Source organism: Salvia hispanica, chromosome 3 (genome assembly GCF_029641045.1).
Source record: "Salvia hispanica isolate PSC_SH4W2 chromosome 3, Shi_PSC_v1, whole genome shotgun sequence".
In the NCBI taxonomy this organism is placed as follows: Eukaryota; Viridiplantae; Streptophyta; class Magnoliopsida; order Lamiales; family Lamiaceae; genus Salvia; species Salvia hispanica.
In genome coordinates, this window is record NC_142694.1 from 24475847 (window position 1) to 24491986 (window position 16140).

At 38.4% G+C, this 16140-nt stretch overlaps 3 protein-coding genes and 1 pseudogene across 5 annotated transcripts; 2 read left to right on the forward strand and 2 right to left on the reverse strand.

Annotated features, from left to right (window-relative positions):
• The first annotated feature begins 72 nt into the window (after positions 1-72).
• LOC125209852 (pyridoxine/pyridoxamine 5'-phosphate oxidase 1, chloroplastic-like) lies at positions 73-5275 on the forward strand. Of its 2 annotated transcripts, XM_089066889.1 has the most exons (14): positions 73-323; positions 441-479; positions 989-1156; positions 1228-1330; positions 1414-1580; positions 1659-1856; positions 1978-2066; positions 2227-2277; positions 2420-2510; positions 2712-2816; positions 2912-2982; positions 3255-3350; positions 3608-3709; positions 5146-5275. In XM_089066889.1, exons 1-13 carry the CDS (start codon positions 222-224, stop codon positions 3663-3665), a joined length of 1338 nt encoding a protein of 445 aa, XP_088923015.1. In that variant the 5' UTR covers positions 73-221; the 3' UTR covers positions 3666-3709; positions 5146-5275. The 2 variants fall into 2 exon arrangements, with proteins under 2 accessions (XP_088923015.1, XP_047965390.1); XM_048109433.2 differs by lacking the exon at positions 5146-5275 and having other exon boundaries at positions 3608-3818.
• Positions 5150-8088, forward strand: LOC125209691 (uncharacterized; annotated as a pseudogene). The gene is made up of 8 exons (XR_016136357.1): positions 5150-5286; positions 5410-5554; positions 5772-5857; positions 6299-6411; positions 6508-6573; positions 6763-6872; positions 6974-7039; positions 7251-8088. The product of XR_016136357.1 is annotated as an uncharacterized LOC125209691 (transcript).
• Positions 8089-8267: 179 nt separating this feature from the next.
• LOC125209690 (E2F transcription factor-like E2FE) lies at positions 8268-11374 on the reverse strand. Its single transcript, XM_048109275.2, has 11 exons — positions 11114-11374; positions 10939-11006; positions 10794-10846; positions 10612-10689; positions 10469-10522; positions 10238-10325; positions 10044-10114; positions 9881-9956; positions 9725-9786; positions 9243-9624; positions 8268-8743 (listed from the first exon to the last, which is right to left on the reverse strand). Exons 1-11 carry the CDS (start codon positions 11212-11214, stop codon positions 8652-8654), a joined length of 1125 nt encoding a protein of 374 aa, XP_047965232.1. The 5' UTR covers positions 11215-11374; the 3' UTR covers positions 8268-8651.
• Positions 11375-13711: 2337 nt separating this feature from the next.
• On the reverse strand, positions 13712-16082 carry LOC125214590 (putative myosin-binding protein 5). Its single transcript, XM_048115680.2, has 2 exons — positions 15147-16082; positions 13712-15068 (listed from the first exon to the last, which is right to left on the reverse strand). Exons 1-2 carry the CDS (start codon positions 15808-15810, stop codon positions 13924-13926), a joined length of 1809 nt encoding a protein of 602 aa, XP_047971637.1. The 5' UTR covers positions 15811-16082; the 3' UTR covers positions 13712-13923.
• Between the last annotated feature and the right edge of the window lie 58 nt (positions 16083-16140).

A 16140-nucleotide genomic window follows, 5' to 3' on the forward strand; every position in this document is an offset into this window, starting at 1 on the left:
TCATCATTTATTTATTTAAATTTTGTTTTATCTCAACACAATACCATTTAAGAAAAAGATTATTCTAAAAAATAGTATGAAACAAGAAAGAAAAAAGAAAGAAGTAACCAACTTTTCTGTGTCTCCTTATTTGGTCTTGTGGCTTTACACGAAAAAATCTGCTGGTGATCCTATTTTGACCTGGAAAATCAAATTGGCAGCTGCTAATTGAGGAAGAAGAGATGGAGAATCCGGAACCTATCACTTATTTGACGCAGCAGCAGGCTGCTGAGATTGATCAGTTGCTAATGAGCCAAAGCGGTTATACCATCGATCAGCTCGAGGTTTGTCTAATGCACATGTATTGAATTAGATTTCTATTTTTCAAATTATTTTTTATACTACTTCCTTTTGTGCTTCATGATGAATTGATTTGAGCTCTGACGGGATTTGAACTGCAGGAACTGTCTGGTTTAAGTGTTGCAGCTGCAATTGCGGAGGTGAGTTTGTGCTTTTTCAATTTTTGTATTTTTACTAGAATCATTTCATTGAATGGATTCGATCAACCATAAATTTTCGAAATTAGAGTTGTTTTTTGTTGTGGTGGTTGTGGTCTTCTCTGTAGCTTTAGATTTTGCTATTTCCTTTTGTAGAATATGTTTCTAGAAATATTGGAGGAGCCTCTTTACCATCCTGAATTTGTATTTGACTATAAATTTGAACCAAGTTTGTGATAAGTCTTTGGAATTTGAATCTGAAAACTTCCAGTGAAGGATACCTATGAAATAAAGGGTGCTAATACTTTTTTATTGGAAATGCTGTGTGATTATCACCCAATTAAACGTGGGACATTTTGGCATAGTTGATTTAGTTTGATCTATGACAGTTGACAGGTGTTATCAAGTAGATGACTAGTTAATTACGCTTTGGAAGGAAAAAACAATCGGTAGGTAGTTTGAAGCTGCAAATTTTGGTGTTCTGTCATGCTAATTTTTCCAGTCTATGACAGGTGTACAGGCAAAGCGAATATAAGCGAGTACTTGTAATATGTGGTCCTGGAAATAACGGGGATTATGGCCTTGTTGCTGCTCGTCATTTGCATCATTTTAGATATAATGTGTGCGTTTTTTATCCTGAAACGTCTCCCGAACCCCTTTCTGAGGGTCTCGTCGCTCAGGTATTTAGCGAAGGGAGGTTTATAAATTGACTTGTGTTACCAAAAGTGCTCATTTATGGTTTACTATGTAGCTTGATTCATTGTCAGCTCCTTTCCTTCCCCTGGAAAGCCTACGTGAGGAGTTACTGGACTATGATATATTTGTGGATGCAATATTTGGCTTCTCTTTCCAGGGTATCAATTGTTTCGTTCCAGTGGATCTGAAATTGTTCTGCTTAATAATTTTTGTTGTGTCTAACTTTGTGCCTCCCGGACAGGAAATCCCAGGCCACCTTTTGATGGCCTTATCCGTAGGTTGGCATCTCTGAGAGAGAACTGTAGCGAGCATCAGAAATCTCCCAAAATCGTTTCTGTGGATGTTCCTTCTGGTTGGCATGTAGAAGATGGAGATATAAGTGGTAAAGGCATCAAACCCGACATGCTGGTGAGTTTTGTTTTGATAATTTTCTGATAACTCAACTGCTTCATAAGCATGATAAAGACTTTATTACGTTGTGTGTAGGTTTCTTTAATAGCTCCAAAGCTTTGTGTTAAAAGATTCGATGGTCCTCACCACTTTTTGGGTGGAAGATTTGTACCCCCATCTATTGTGAGAAAATATGAGCTAAAACTTCCACCATATCCAGGAACTTCCATGTGTGTACGTATAGAAGAACCTAACTGTGTCGACAAGAGCGTGGAGGCTGACCCTTTTGTGCAGGTAGCAGACTTAACTTTTTATGGGCATGGTTAAAGTTTGCTGCAAATACATCTTTTCTGCATAGAGTGATTTTTGATTCAGTTGCTATCATAGTACACTAAGAAAACGGTTTGAGTTGCAGTTCCAAAAATGGTTGGACGTTGCAAGCGAAGCAGGTTTGAAGGATCCGAATGCTATGGCCCTATCAACTGCCACAAAGGATGGTAAACCGTATGTTTCTTCCATTTAGCTTTCTATAATCACAAGGAGATATTCAACCTGCTGTTTAAATTTTCTACTGGTTATTTAATCTTGATGAGGACGAACTACAGGACCTTACGTACCTCCTCCATTTTGTTACATCTAATGTTTCCTACTCCTATTCCTACAGTTCTTTGCGTATGGTCCAATTAAAGAAGGTCGACCAAGGAGGATTTGTCTGGTTAGTTATTTAGTCTTTTCTTAACCCTTTCCTGTTGAAACAGTTTAAAAAATCCCTTATCCCCTCATCAATGCAAACAAAATGAATGTAAACATTTGACTATCTATATGGTACATCATGTTCTTCTGTTACAAAACTTCAGGTGCAGTAACTATAGTAGTCGAAAAGGGAGTGAGTTATCAGAAAATCCCCACGCTGCACTTCTTTTCTATTGGAGTGCCTTAAATCGGCAGGTAACTTTTGCCATAGGCTAAGGCCTAAGGTCTTCTGATGAGCTGGTCTTTTATACACTAGTCCTAAATACTGGTATGCGTTGACTTCTATTTGATGCTTGATGATGGAGACAAACAGCTCAGCCAAACGCCCTCATAGATTGATGAAATGATGCATACAGGGTAGCTTAGACCATACTCAGATGTTTAACTACTGTTCAGGTACGTGTTGAGGGATTTGTGCAGAAAGTAACTAACGAGGAGTCTGAGGAGTACTTCCACAGTCGTTCACGAGACATTCAGATTACTCCAACTCTTGGCATTCAGGTTCTTTGTTTGCTCTTTATCCAGTAAAGCTCAGCTTATTTTGGAAAAAAAATTCAGATTGAAATATTTAACTATTTCCTTATTTATTTTTTCAGAGCATTGTGATTCCTGGAAGAGAAGTTGTCTATCAACAATATAAAGAGATGGAGGAAAAGTACCCTGAGGGGTCAGTAATCTCTCTCTCTCTCTCTCTCTCTACCCCACACATGCACACACACTCTGAGGTTTCTCATTCAAATTCGCTTGACACCACCTGGTTGGAAGAAACGAAAGAAAAAAAAACCGTACAACCGGTGCTGAATTCAGAAACTCACTGCTGGATACTTTTCTTGTCAATCAATTATCTTTAGTTTGTGATAATATAAATATTATTCATCAAACTTTGTCCACTCCAACTTGCTAATAGACCCTAAAAATCTCCCACTGTGTTATGCTCAGTACTACGATTCCCAGACCTCAAAACTGGGGAGGATACAGACTCGTTCCAGAGAGATTCGAGTTCTGGCAAGGAGATGAATCATCCGTACACCCCAGGTAAATTTCAGGGTTGGTGAAGCAAGAATATTGCAAAAGTTGATATGTAAAGTTTATCCACTTATAAGGATTCCCTAGGAGCAAATTCTCACCACAAAATCACATAAACTCTACTTCTATGTGATGTGAGCAGAGAAATGGATATCACATCACTTAACAATTTGTTGCAACCGCTACATTTGATCGAGCATAATTCAAAATGTGTAAGTCTGCAATTTCACTGACACTGATAAATATTCTTGTTTCTTGATTAACAGGCTTCGATATTTTGTGCAAGACATCAATGGGAAAAGGGTGTGGAGACATGTCGAGTAGCCTGTTCACTGCTTTACTTTCAGTCGTAGAGACTAATATAAATTGTAAGTTCAGTACTCATTAGCACTTGTTGCGCATCCTTGTAATGTTGAATACTGATAGATAATAGTGAGATTTTGATGAATAAAACTGGCTTCTAGTTTGACAACACAACCTAGTCATTCAAATGTCACATTTTTCCTTTTTGGTCCGTGCACATGAAATGAGTCTCGATTCAGTCAAATTTGTTTATGAAAAACAAAATCAGATTTATTTTGCTTATATAAGCCTTGAAGAATAAGATTTTCTTCCATCTTTAAAGAATAAAAAAGGAGGGCTAAATCATTATCCTATCTCGTGCTTAAAGATGTAAATGGAATTGGATTCTCACTTTGCAAATCGTTGTCCCATCTCTAGGCCTGCAAATTCGGGTACGGGTACCCAAACCCAAAAATTCGGGTACCCGAACCTGGAATTTAAAAAATATCATACCCAAAACCCGACCGATACGTGAATTCGGGTATTCTAATACCCGATGCGGGTACCCGAACCCAACTAATCGGGTACCCATAAACCCAAAAATATTAAATTGCAAATTTATTTATATAAATTATATTGGGATGAGAATAGAAATTATTAAAAATAACACAATACTATTTATTGACTATTATTAAAAGTTTAAGCTTCAGTTTTAATGCTTTAGCTTTCTCTAGAATATGATTCTACGACCCTAAATTTAAATGTGATTAAATAAATTCACCCTACAGGCCGTAGGCTCTATACTAAATAAAAATATACTTATATCACAAATACATAACTAATCGAGTTTCATCGGATATTAGTCGGGTACCCTAATATGGGTTTCGGGTACCCTAAACCCGAAAAATTCTAACATTAACTACCAAAACCCATACCCCAATCCATAATTTCGGGTTTCGGGTACCCAAAACCAGCCGGGTATTGAGTTGGGATCGGGTATACCCGAAACCGAGAACTAAATTTGCATCATCTCCTGTTTTAACGGAAATATTACATATTTTCTAAATTATTTTATTCCAAACAACAATTAAATTGCAATGTAGTAATTTTTTTTTACTTAAATGAAAGAGTTAAATCTTATGACGACAATAGACTATGTCACTGAAGCAGCGTCCGACCCCAACTCCTCCGAGAAATATAATGCAATGAAGTAAAGATATCGAGAGTATTATTTGCTTATACTATAAGTATATTCAACATTAAAAAGAGTATCATTTTGTATAGGGTTAATTCTTGTTAAAACTATGAAATTGACCAAATCTGTTTCGAATATTTGAAAATGTAAATGATACTTAAATTATGAAATTTTAAAAAATTTCAATTGTTCCATTTAATCAAATTCATTTTATTTTATTTTTAAAGTTTTTACTGTAGTTTATAAGTATAGTGCAAATTACCCTCACTAAAAATTAAAAAATATATGTATATATACACGAATTCAACGGTTGATCTTCACTCTCAGAAACCTGAAAACAAAGCTGGCGAAAGAGGAGAAATAAAAGCAAGCTATGTGTGGAAGAGGAAGGTGTACTCTGCGACCGGATGCCATTGCTCAGGCCTGCCATTTCAACTCTCGCCCCATCCGCCATGTCGACATCGATCGGTATGTTCTCGCAGATCGCCCTTTGATTTTCGCATTTTCGCCGATTTAACTTTGATTTACACTTGCTTCCAACTCGAATGAAGAAGAACTGTTGATTTTGAGTGAAATTGGTTCACGAATTAGGTATCGGCCGTCGTACAACGTCGCGCCGGGGTTCAACGTGCCGGTAGTTCGACTAGGCGACGGCGACGGCGACGGCTTCGTTTCGCACTGCATGAAATGGGGACTGGTTCCTAAGGAAACTGATGAAATCGATCACTTTAAGATGGTAATACTAATGTATTTTCTCTAGTGATGTAGTCTCTAATTTTCAGCAGGTGTGCGCATTTGAGAGAGACTTGATTAATGCTGTAACTTCTAATTTTGACTTACTACATTTGTGCATGTGTGCATTTGATGAGAGAGAGAGAGAGAGAGAGATGACTGATGAAGCATGAAGGTTGTTTTTGTTTCGGAGCTATCTTACCTGTGTTGTGATTTTACAGTTCAATGCGAGGTGTGAATCGATATGAGAGGAGCCATCCTTTCGTCGACTTCTTCCAAAGAACAGGTGTTTGGTATCGTTTGAAGGGTATGTATGTATGTCTGCAACTCTATGCATATATTTTTGTTGGCTGTTGCAGTGTTGCTGGACTTTTTCATATATAGACTGATCTACACCTTCATATCATGCTTTTAGAGTTGCCATTAATTACATATACATTGTTTTCAAAATGTGAGTATCACGTTGTTGCTGGAATGTAAAATAGTCGCCAATTTTAAAGTGATATATGGTGTATGATGTGTGTGTGTGTGTGTGTGTGAGAGAGAGAGAGAGAGAGCTGAAGTCTTATAGAAATGAACCAGAGTGTCATTTTTGGATACCCTGTTTTGTGAACCTAATCCATCGTCATTTGGTTTTTATAATTTCTGAATTTTATTGTGAAAGCTCTGAAAAAATGTGATGTTTGCTTTTTTGATATAGTACAACTGAATTAGTTCCAGTTTTTACCTGATAAAATGATGTTTTCAGATTTTATGAATGGAAGAAGGATGGGTGTACGAAGCAACCTTACTACATACACTTTAAGGACGGTCGTCCATTGGTTTTTGCTGCTCTATTCGATTCTTGGAAAAAATCAGAAGGTGAAATACACATTAGGAACTTGCTCTATAAGACTATAACCAGTGTCAGTGCTTTTACTGAGCCATTTTTGTACTGTTTTCCCTTTCATTATGCAGGAGAAACGCTTTACACCTTCACCATTATCACAACTTCATCCTCGTCATCTCTGGAATGGCTTCATGGTTTGTTCCTTCCCCCCTTGCAGTGATGAGATACACCTCTGCTTTGAACAGATAATAATGTGGTTTATTCATTCAAGTACAACATCACTTTCATGGCCACTGTTTTTGGAGATCAATTTAAATTCAAACCCATGACTGTCTGCATTCGTATTCACAGCAATCATTTGGTTATTTGTTACCCCATTGCAGATAGGATGCCTGTAATCTTGGGCAGCAAAGAATCAACTGATTGGTGGCTGAATGATTCTTCTTTGTCCAATCTTGACAAAATACTCAAACCATATGAAGAAACAGATTTGGTAAGAACCCAAAATCTCTGGTTTTTTGTTCCTTGGTGATATGTTGGTGGAGATGTGAACTGGGAATCTGGGATTTCAGAGAAATTGGCTTTTCCTTACAGGCCTGGTATCCTGTCACTCCTGCTATTGATGAAATTTCTTTTGATGGACCCGAGTGCATTAAGGAGGTAATCTTTTTCTATTAAGCACACACGCATTAATTCTTTAGATCAAGACTTGATTTTAAAGTTGGTTTCGACCATCATTAGGATGACATGCAGCTTTTTAGTCAAATAAGTTTACTTAAATGTCATCATTCTGGAAAAAAACTAGATAATGATATATGTTACATTCTTGCATGTTGAATCCTGTGACTGAGACTAAGCTCTCTTTACACAGGTAAAACTGGAGGAGACCAAGACAATCTCTCAGTTGTTCTCAAAGAAACAAGCAAGCAAATCGGAGGATCAAACACCTGAAAAAACACTGATCAAAGAAGAGCTTCAGGAATGTATTACACCAGAAATTGAGAAAGATAAACATCAAAAGCAATATACAGTTGAAAGCGCTTCACTGAAGGATGAAGCTAGTGATACGGAAGAACCAAAACAAGAAACTACGAAGATGGAGTTAATCGAGGATGAGAATTTAAGGCTCCTAACTCTGAAGAAGAGAGAGGAAGAGGTAAAGCAGGAACTCTACCAACTCACAACTCTTTGTGACGTCCCCGCCTGCCTGATCATCCACGACCCTGCCACCAACTCAACCTCCATCTGGCCGGAGGATTCTTCCCAAGTCCGCGGCCTAATCGACTCCTACAAGGCCGATCCCAGTGCCGTTAGGGCGTATGGGGTGTCCGATTTCATCAGCAAGCGGCAGAAGAATGCCGAGGAGAAAGTCGTCAATCTGCGGAAGACGAATGCGGAGAGAAAATACCCCACCCGGAGAAAGTCATCAGTTGCGGGAATTGAACGCCGCGTTGCGCGCCAAGGCCCAGGCCGTTCGGTCAAGGATCGAGTTCTTGAAACGGGAGGCGGAGATGATGAAGACAAACAACAATGAGATGCTTGATTTGGACGAGTCAGAAGACATTGATCAAGATGAAACCAGATGCTTCTAATTGTGTATTCCTTATGTTGTTAATATTCAAGAATGCAATTGCACTGTTTTTTATATAGTCACTGACACTGATAAATATTCTTGTTTCTTGATTACCAAGCTTCGATATTTTGTGCAAGACATCGATGGGAAAAGGGAGTGGAGATATGTCGAGTAGCCTGTTCACTGCTTTACTTTCAGTCATCGAGACTGATAGTGAGATTTTGATGAATAAAACTGGCTTCTGTGTTTAACAACACAACCCAGTTATTTAAGCCTTCAATGTTAAAAGTCAAAATAATTACGAGTTCAAGATCATGATACTAAAAGTTGGCTTTATAAATCTGAATCTATATATTGATAACAAATTGTACAAACACAAGCAAGAAACTTCAGTAAACATCCTTCTTTCATCGATCTAAAATGCGAAAAACAGATCACTAATGCCAATGTGCATCCTAGTCTAATCTGAGAGATTAGGCTTATTTGAAGCCAATGAAAAAAAAAAAGCTTTGATCAAACGTTACAACTGATGGATTCCTGTGAGTTATGGTATAACTTAGTGCACTGGGAGTGTGCATTCACCATCAAGCTATCTGCTCCTAGTCTACAAGTGTACCTCAACATTTCTACTATCAACGTCATACCTGACGTTTCTACTATCAACTTCAAATTCTGAGACGCGGACCAAACCAAATAGTTTTAGGACATGAGTTTCATAGGGCCTTTCCCAGCAACCTCTGAATACCATGATTGCCATGCTTCCACAAAGTGGGAGAAAAGATCTTTTAGAGCTGAGAAAATCAAGAGCAAGTTTTCAGTTAGTGAGTAAACCAGAATATCAGTACAAAGCATTCATTTGTAAATACTAGTAGTAATAATTTTCCATTTGAAGCTAGATGGCCAGTTACATATGTTGTGAAAGCATGCACTACAATCCATAGTTATAAACAGTCTTCATAAGTCATAACAGTTAAAAGCCAGCATAAATGTGAACAAGCACTAAACATGCACTGACAGTCTGACACCCTCAAATCCTCAATAGCATTCCAACAGTTTGATGGAAAATTTCATAAGAACTGATGAGTTTTGGAAGAATGCAAACAAGTTGAATAGATTACTAGTATATGTTTTCTTAATCAGTAAGGCTAAAAAAATTATGTGGTATAATGAAATACTCCACCTATAGATTACTAATAGGCCATATTCAGAGAATGACTAAGTCACCAAATCATGTTATATTTTTCAAATGAGCAGTTATATTTCATAACAATTGACCTTCGGAGTAAGTACCTTGGTTGTGATACTGAGGTCTGTAAGAAGTGGATAGACTTTCCCAATCAACAGCCTCTTTCCCTTCTCCATCGTGAGAATCTCCAACCTTGGGCACATTTGCAGGTGCAAAAGGGCCAAACTGGTAACTCTTTCCAGCAGTTATCGGCTCATCCTCGTTTTCATTCTCATGTTTGACTTGTACTTGATTATGCGCCTTTAGGATTTTGAATCTATCTTCATCCATCCTGAGCCTCTTTGTAGTTGTAGCATTAGTGAGATCAGTTCCAAATATCCTCTTCTTAGAATCACTTGGAATCAAGGAATCAGCAGTGCTGTTATCTGGCTTTCCAGTCAACCCCAGCCATCTGAAAGCAGGCTTCCTTGTCTCCGGGTGATGAGTCTGCATATCATCCATGACAGGAATTATCATTCATTCCACATAATCGGAATTACAAAACAATAATACTTAATTCAGAATAGCAGTCCATAAGAAAATATACCTTCTCAATAAATTTCATAGAAGACAGAACATTGGCAATGTCATACAGTCTTCTGACTTTCGCTGCATAGTTGCACAAACAGCGTTAACAAACGTGTTCTAGTAAATTGCGTATAGGCAGGTAAGGTAAGCAAAACAAAGGGCGCATGTAAATTACTTCTAGTAGTCATTGAAGTGTGCTTTCCATCACCAAGCAAAAGCTTTGCAGCATCATCAAGAGAAATCATATCCATCTGAAAAGGATGAAAACAGATCAATCTCACAAAATCTAGATGCTAATATAAACGACGAGAAAAGGCCACAAACTGAGGTACACTCACATCAGTGCAGAGGAACAGCTTAACAAAATTCTGTGTGAGAAGCCCGAGGGACTTTTCCTTCCTACTATCCCCTAAACATGAAAAAAAGACAAAAGGTCAATCTCCAATAATAGACATTTCAAAGATAAAATGCTTCAATTCATAAAATAAAATGGAATTGGAAGAAAATAAAACCAAATCGGAATGGCACTCACGTTTCAAAAGAGAACTCGAATCCGATCTATCATTCTGACTTAAGCTGTTCATATCTGAGCACATTTCATCTTCTTCATCGTCTGAAATCTGAGGGAAAAACATATGACAAGATAAAAAATTAGAAGACGACTCATTTAATTCAAAGGTTAAATCAGATTACCATTCAATTGAATTTTCAACAAGGAATAGAAATGGAATTAGGAAAAACATGAAAATCAGTAAAGACATACTTTCTCAGAGCAACTCGTATCAGCTGCAGGCCCAATATCTCTTAGACCTTCTCTCTGTAATCAAAATTGAAGATCGAAAACAGTTAGTGACAATGAAAACGAAATCGAATCACAAAAATTCAGAAACAACAGAAAATTAACACCTTTAGGTTTTCCAAAGCCTTCGGGATCGCTCCAAATCCTTTCCAGGTATATCGATTTTTCGCCTTCCTCGTAAGAATCTATGAACCACAAAACTCGAATCAGCTCAAAAATGGAAATCCAGCGCAGTCCGATCCCCAATTATTCAAAAGATGAAAGATTCCCCAGAATTAGAAGCTCTTACGCCAACGCTCTCCAAAACATTCACTATATCATAGATCCGCCTCCTCTCCACTCCTACAAGCAAAAAATCATCCAAAATCAGCTTCAAGCAATCGAATTTCGAAAGGGGGGGAAAGGATTGCGCCGCCGAAAACAAAATTAAAAACCTAATTTCGATGCGGCATCGTCCAGCCCAATTGACTCCACCCCATCGTGATCGTACAAGCTCAAAAAACTGCACAATCAAAATCAAAATCAAAAACACAGAAACACTGCTGGATTCAGAATTGGGGAAAAAGGAATTTTCCACACAAACACATAAATCACGAATCACACACATACTTGGAGCACAGGAGGCCGAGGGATTTCTGTTTACGGCAGTAAGGTATATCTTTAGATCCAGATTCCGTCGCTGCTCCGGCGTGTTTGGGAACTAAATCCATTTCCTTCTTCAGCTACAGAGATAGGCAATTGTACGCTACAGATGAACCCAGTGAAGAGGTAGCGTTAAGAAGGGGTTTGTTGGGGATGGCGGGGGATAAGGGTTTGTGAATTTGAGAGGGATTTTGAAAGTTTGAAAATCCGCCATGCAAATAAAGCGGGAGTTTGAATCTCCATCAACGGTGAATGAAGGAGACGCGCCTGTGCGCTTGTAATTACCATACTAACCTCCGAGGAATGTGAGTGTTGAGTTTGTGACGAGGGTAGCATGGGGAATTCGTATTTGGGTACAGAAATGAAGGGAATCTGATAGTCACGTGGCCGGATTCGATTGTCGCAATTTTATCAGTATTGTATAAATGCATGATGATTTTGAGGATTAATTTAGTCTATCCATAATAATTAGAAATTGGACTCTGAATTTTTGTAACTCCATAGATCGGATTGTGAAATAGGATTAATTTGATTTTATTTGGGGGTCTAGAAATTTCCTATGGAAAAATAAGTCAAATTGTTATTTAGTGGTGCAATCACATCCTCATTGGTGACCCTTACACAAAAGGGCATTCTACGATGCTCAAGAATCATTAAATTTTATCTTATCTTTATAGTACTGCCTAAATGGCTAAGTCTGACATGAGTTGCATTTTTAATTTTGTTTTTTCGCATTTCTACAATTTTAGCACTTGTGGTTTGTAAATATATTTATTATTTTGTTGATAAATAATTATAATATTGAAAGTTGGTGAACTTTTTTTCTATTTGTTCCATTACAAATAAAATAGTATTTCCTAAAATAGAAACAACATCATCTCTATTTTTTCATCCCTCTTACTTTATTCTCTCCTCATTAACTCAAAAAATAACACTATATAAAATCTTGTGCCGAAAAATAAATGTTTCATTTCTAGTGGGACGGAGGAAAGTGACAAAGTGAGTATATTTTATTTCCAATATCTTGACATTTTCATACACGGAGTTTAAGAAAAAAGTGTTTATTGTGTTAAAAGGAATGAGAGAAAAGTAAGAGAGATGAAAATGCTGAGAGAATAAAATAGAAAAATATAGTTCTATGAGTATTAAGTAGAAAAGACAAAATTGAGTTAATTATTACTCCATATAGGGAAATGATCTTCATTGGAACGGAGAGAGTACCATATGAGAAAATGATTAAACTATGAAGGAACTTTCCTAAATGGAAAAAACGACTCAACTATAGTGGAACGGAAGAAGTATATCGAAACAGATTCAAACTAAAATAGGTCATGTATGTCTTCGGGCCTATTTGAGCATTGCGCATATGACATGAACTCATTAATAACATGATATATTAACACGACATAATAACAACACGATGCCGATCTGAATCTGATATTACACAATTAAAGATGATTTATCCTATAAAACTTTATTTACATGATGTAAACATGATAATGCAAACCTAGTTAAAATAAAAGTAGTACTCTATCCGTTCCATGTTAATAGAGTCATTTTTTTATTTTAGGAAGTTCCAAGTTAATTGAGTCATTTCTATTTTTAGCAAAAAGTAATTGTCCCTCTTACTTTATTATCTCTTTATCTCTTTTATGTTATTCTCTTTTATATTTTTCACCAATCATTTAATGCATTATTTTTAAATTTTGTGACGAAAAGAAATGCATTTATTAACAAGGAACTAATGGAATAGTATATAATAGTACTTGTATATATTTTTAGTAAGTTATCTGAACCTAACAAAACCCAAATGATTGAATTTTTAGGGAATCAACTCGATAAACACACAAACTCATTAAAATTTGGCAAAGCTCATTCAATTCATCCATTTTTTGTCGATTTTTTATGTCATGAGCGATTTTTTGTAAAGTGACAATGAGATCATTACTATAATGAAATAATTATCATGCCACCCAAGCCCTACTCAATTCCGTTCCTTCAAACTTAAGTAACAATTCAAGTTTTATGAAATCACATTCCAGGGCTATTTTGCCCTGCGGCGTGTCATGTATTTTGTTCAATTTTACTACTTTGAAAAACATTTGATGCGTGTGGTTCGGAATGGTCCGATCCACACTCGATTATGTCCCTATCCGAACCCGATCTAGATTAACCGAAATCAGCCAAACTCATTCCATCGCACCGAACCTATGACTTAGTATTTTGTAAAAGCAACACTTATTAAAGACAAAACTTAAAAGTAATATGTGTAAATGAGTGCTATTATTAATAAATTTAATTATTTCTTGTATATAAAAGTTACTACACTATTATGTTAATAAACGCATTAGGTCGGGTGTGATCACAAGTGTGCCTCTGCTCTCACTCATATTGATCAAAATCTGATATTGCAAAATCTATGCTAAAAATGTCGTACAAAATCAATTACTATCATTCTTTTGTTTTAGACAAAGTGACAAACGGCTACCAAAATGATCAAAATCTGATATTGAGACAATAGTTGCTAATTATCATTATTGTAAATTAAATAGAGAGAGTGAGAGATTGTAAAAAGGCAACAAACCATTCCTTGGATTGAAAAACCAAGAAAGAGACAAACTTCACATTGTCTCATGAGTTCAAAGATGAAATACAAAATCATACAACATTATAGTATCCATCACACACTCTAAAACTTTCTAACCCAATTTCTACTTCATGTGATTCTTCATCTCACTTGAAAGAATCTACATAAACCTAACACGCATCATGCATGTTTATTGCCTAAGTTGTCTTAGATGTTGAGCTATCTCACTCAAAACTCCCCTTTTCTGCACACTCATGGCAACATTCTTCAACAATATACTCTCTGCTTCCACTGCTCTTAGCCTTCCCTTCACCAATCTTACTTCTCTCGCAAGGACGTCCAGCTCGGAATCATCCGCGGAGTACATCTTCTCCTCCAACTCCGCCAGCTGACAAAGGATACGACACATCTCCCCCTCGTAGTTCAATGCAGCTAGCTCGTCTTGGATCTTACGTTCATCCTCGGCCCGCGGTGACATGACTTGCGAGTTCATACGATCCACCTTACATGGAACATCACTCCTTTTGCCCTGCGGCTCCACGATGTCTTGATGACTCTCAACATGACTTGCCTCACCATTGTCTTCGCTCACCGAGTTCACAATGTCGTCATGATGATCCTCATGTTCGTCCCGCGAGTTCACAATGTCGTCTTGATGACCCACCTCAGGCGCATCATCTTTCCCTTCGTCGCGCGAGTTCACAATGTCGTCTTGATGATCCTCATCAAGACACACCATACGCGGATCATTGCTCATTTTGCCACACGAGTTCACAATGTCTTGACGATCCTCATCAAGAAGCACCTCAGACAGATCGCCACTCCCTTCGGCCTCAACCACACTGTACCTCTCCACTTGCTCCTCGAGCTCGTACCCCACCATGACCTTAATCTCCTCCTCCCTCTTCATCAACATGTCCTTCATCCTCTGCATCGCCTCCTGGTCGTACTCCGCCTGCCCCTCCATCATCCTCTTGTACTGCAACGCCTCCATCTGCACCGCTGCCTTCTCCTCCTGCAGGCGTGTGATCATTGCCATCGCGTTGTTGGCTGCCACAGCGGAGGCACTTCTCTCCTCGTCCAACTCCATGTACAGGGCCATCATGGACCTCCGGTCGAGAGTCACCTGTCTCTTGAGACGGGCCAAAAGCTCGGCCTCGGTCTCGCCCTCTTTGATCGGTTCCATGGCAAACTCTATTCTCCTAGGAGTCCTAGGAGTCCTAGGAGTCGCTGGGGCTGCACCATCTGATAATGCGACTCCAAAGAATCTGTTTCTATCTGCGAAATGTGGAGTTTTTGGTTCATCACCAAACATAGTATTTATGCCCTCTCTACCTGCATCCATACACAAGAATAGAATTAGCCTATTGAAGAATGAACACACACAGATATAATCTCTCATAACAAATTCACCATATTCATTTCCATGGAGCTCTGATCTTGAATCTGCTATCAATTTAAGCTCTGTGTACGCATCAACGCTGCCACCATCACCATTCCCGCCTGAGAACCAAGCTGCACGAGGGGACGAAGGGGCAGCCACGGACAAACACGACTTGTATCTCAATGAGGACTTCAACTTTATAGGGTCCCCACAGCAAGAGCACCTCAAAATCGCAATCCTCTCATTAGCCACAATATCCTTCTCATATTTCCTCAACTGTCTCAGCTGCACATTCCCCTCATCCACAACAAGGGGCCTGCGCCTATCGCAGCCAGATTCCTTCTCGGATGAGAGAAGGCATCCCTGGCACATGCTGCGGATGTCAGAAAGGCGCTTGTGCACGTGGCAGTAGGCGAGGGCGGAGATATTCATCTTGTGATCCTCACAAAAGGATTCATTGTAGTAGAAACTGGAGCTCCTCTGCACAAGGAGATGATCAAGCCTGGTGCAGAGCAAGCATGGAGTTTTGAGCTCGAACCATTGGGTGATTTCGTTGCAGAGGAAGGCGAGGAGGCCGTCGAAAAAGAGCAAGACGATCACCAGCCATTCGAGGATGGCGTAGATGAATAAATAGGAGAGAGTTCCGAACTTTTCCTCGATGGAGATCCTCAATGCTGCCCCTGCGGGAAGCATGTTGATTGACAAAGGAAAGATCTTTTCAAGAACAAATTAAAAAGGGTCAAATTGAATGAAGATGGAAAGGTTTCGAAGAGGAGAGAATCAAGAAACGTTTTTTGGATGTAAGAACACCCCAAATCTTGATCCCTCCCTCCCTTTTTCTTCTCTCTCTTGTCTCTCTTTGTTCTCTCTGCCTGTCAACTGCGTGAGGATGGTTAACTAAATGGTTTGCCAAAAATAAGGATGTTTGGATTGGCAGCATTTACCTGAATTAACGGTCTGCCGATAAAGATACCTCTTTTTTTTCTATATTAAAATGGTGACACCATTACCAATCTCTTTTAT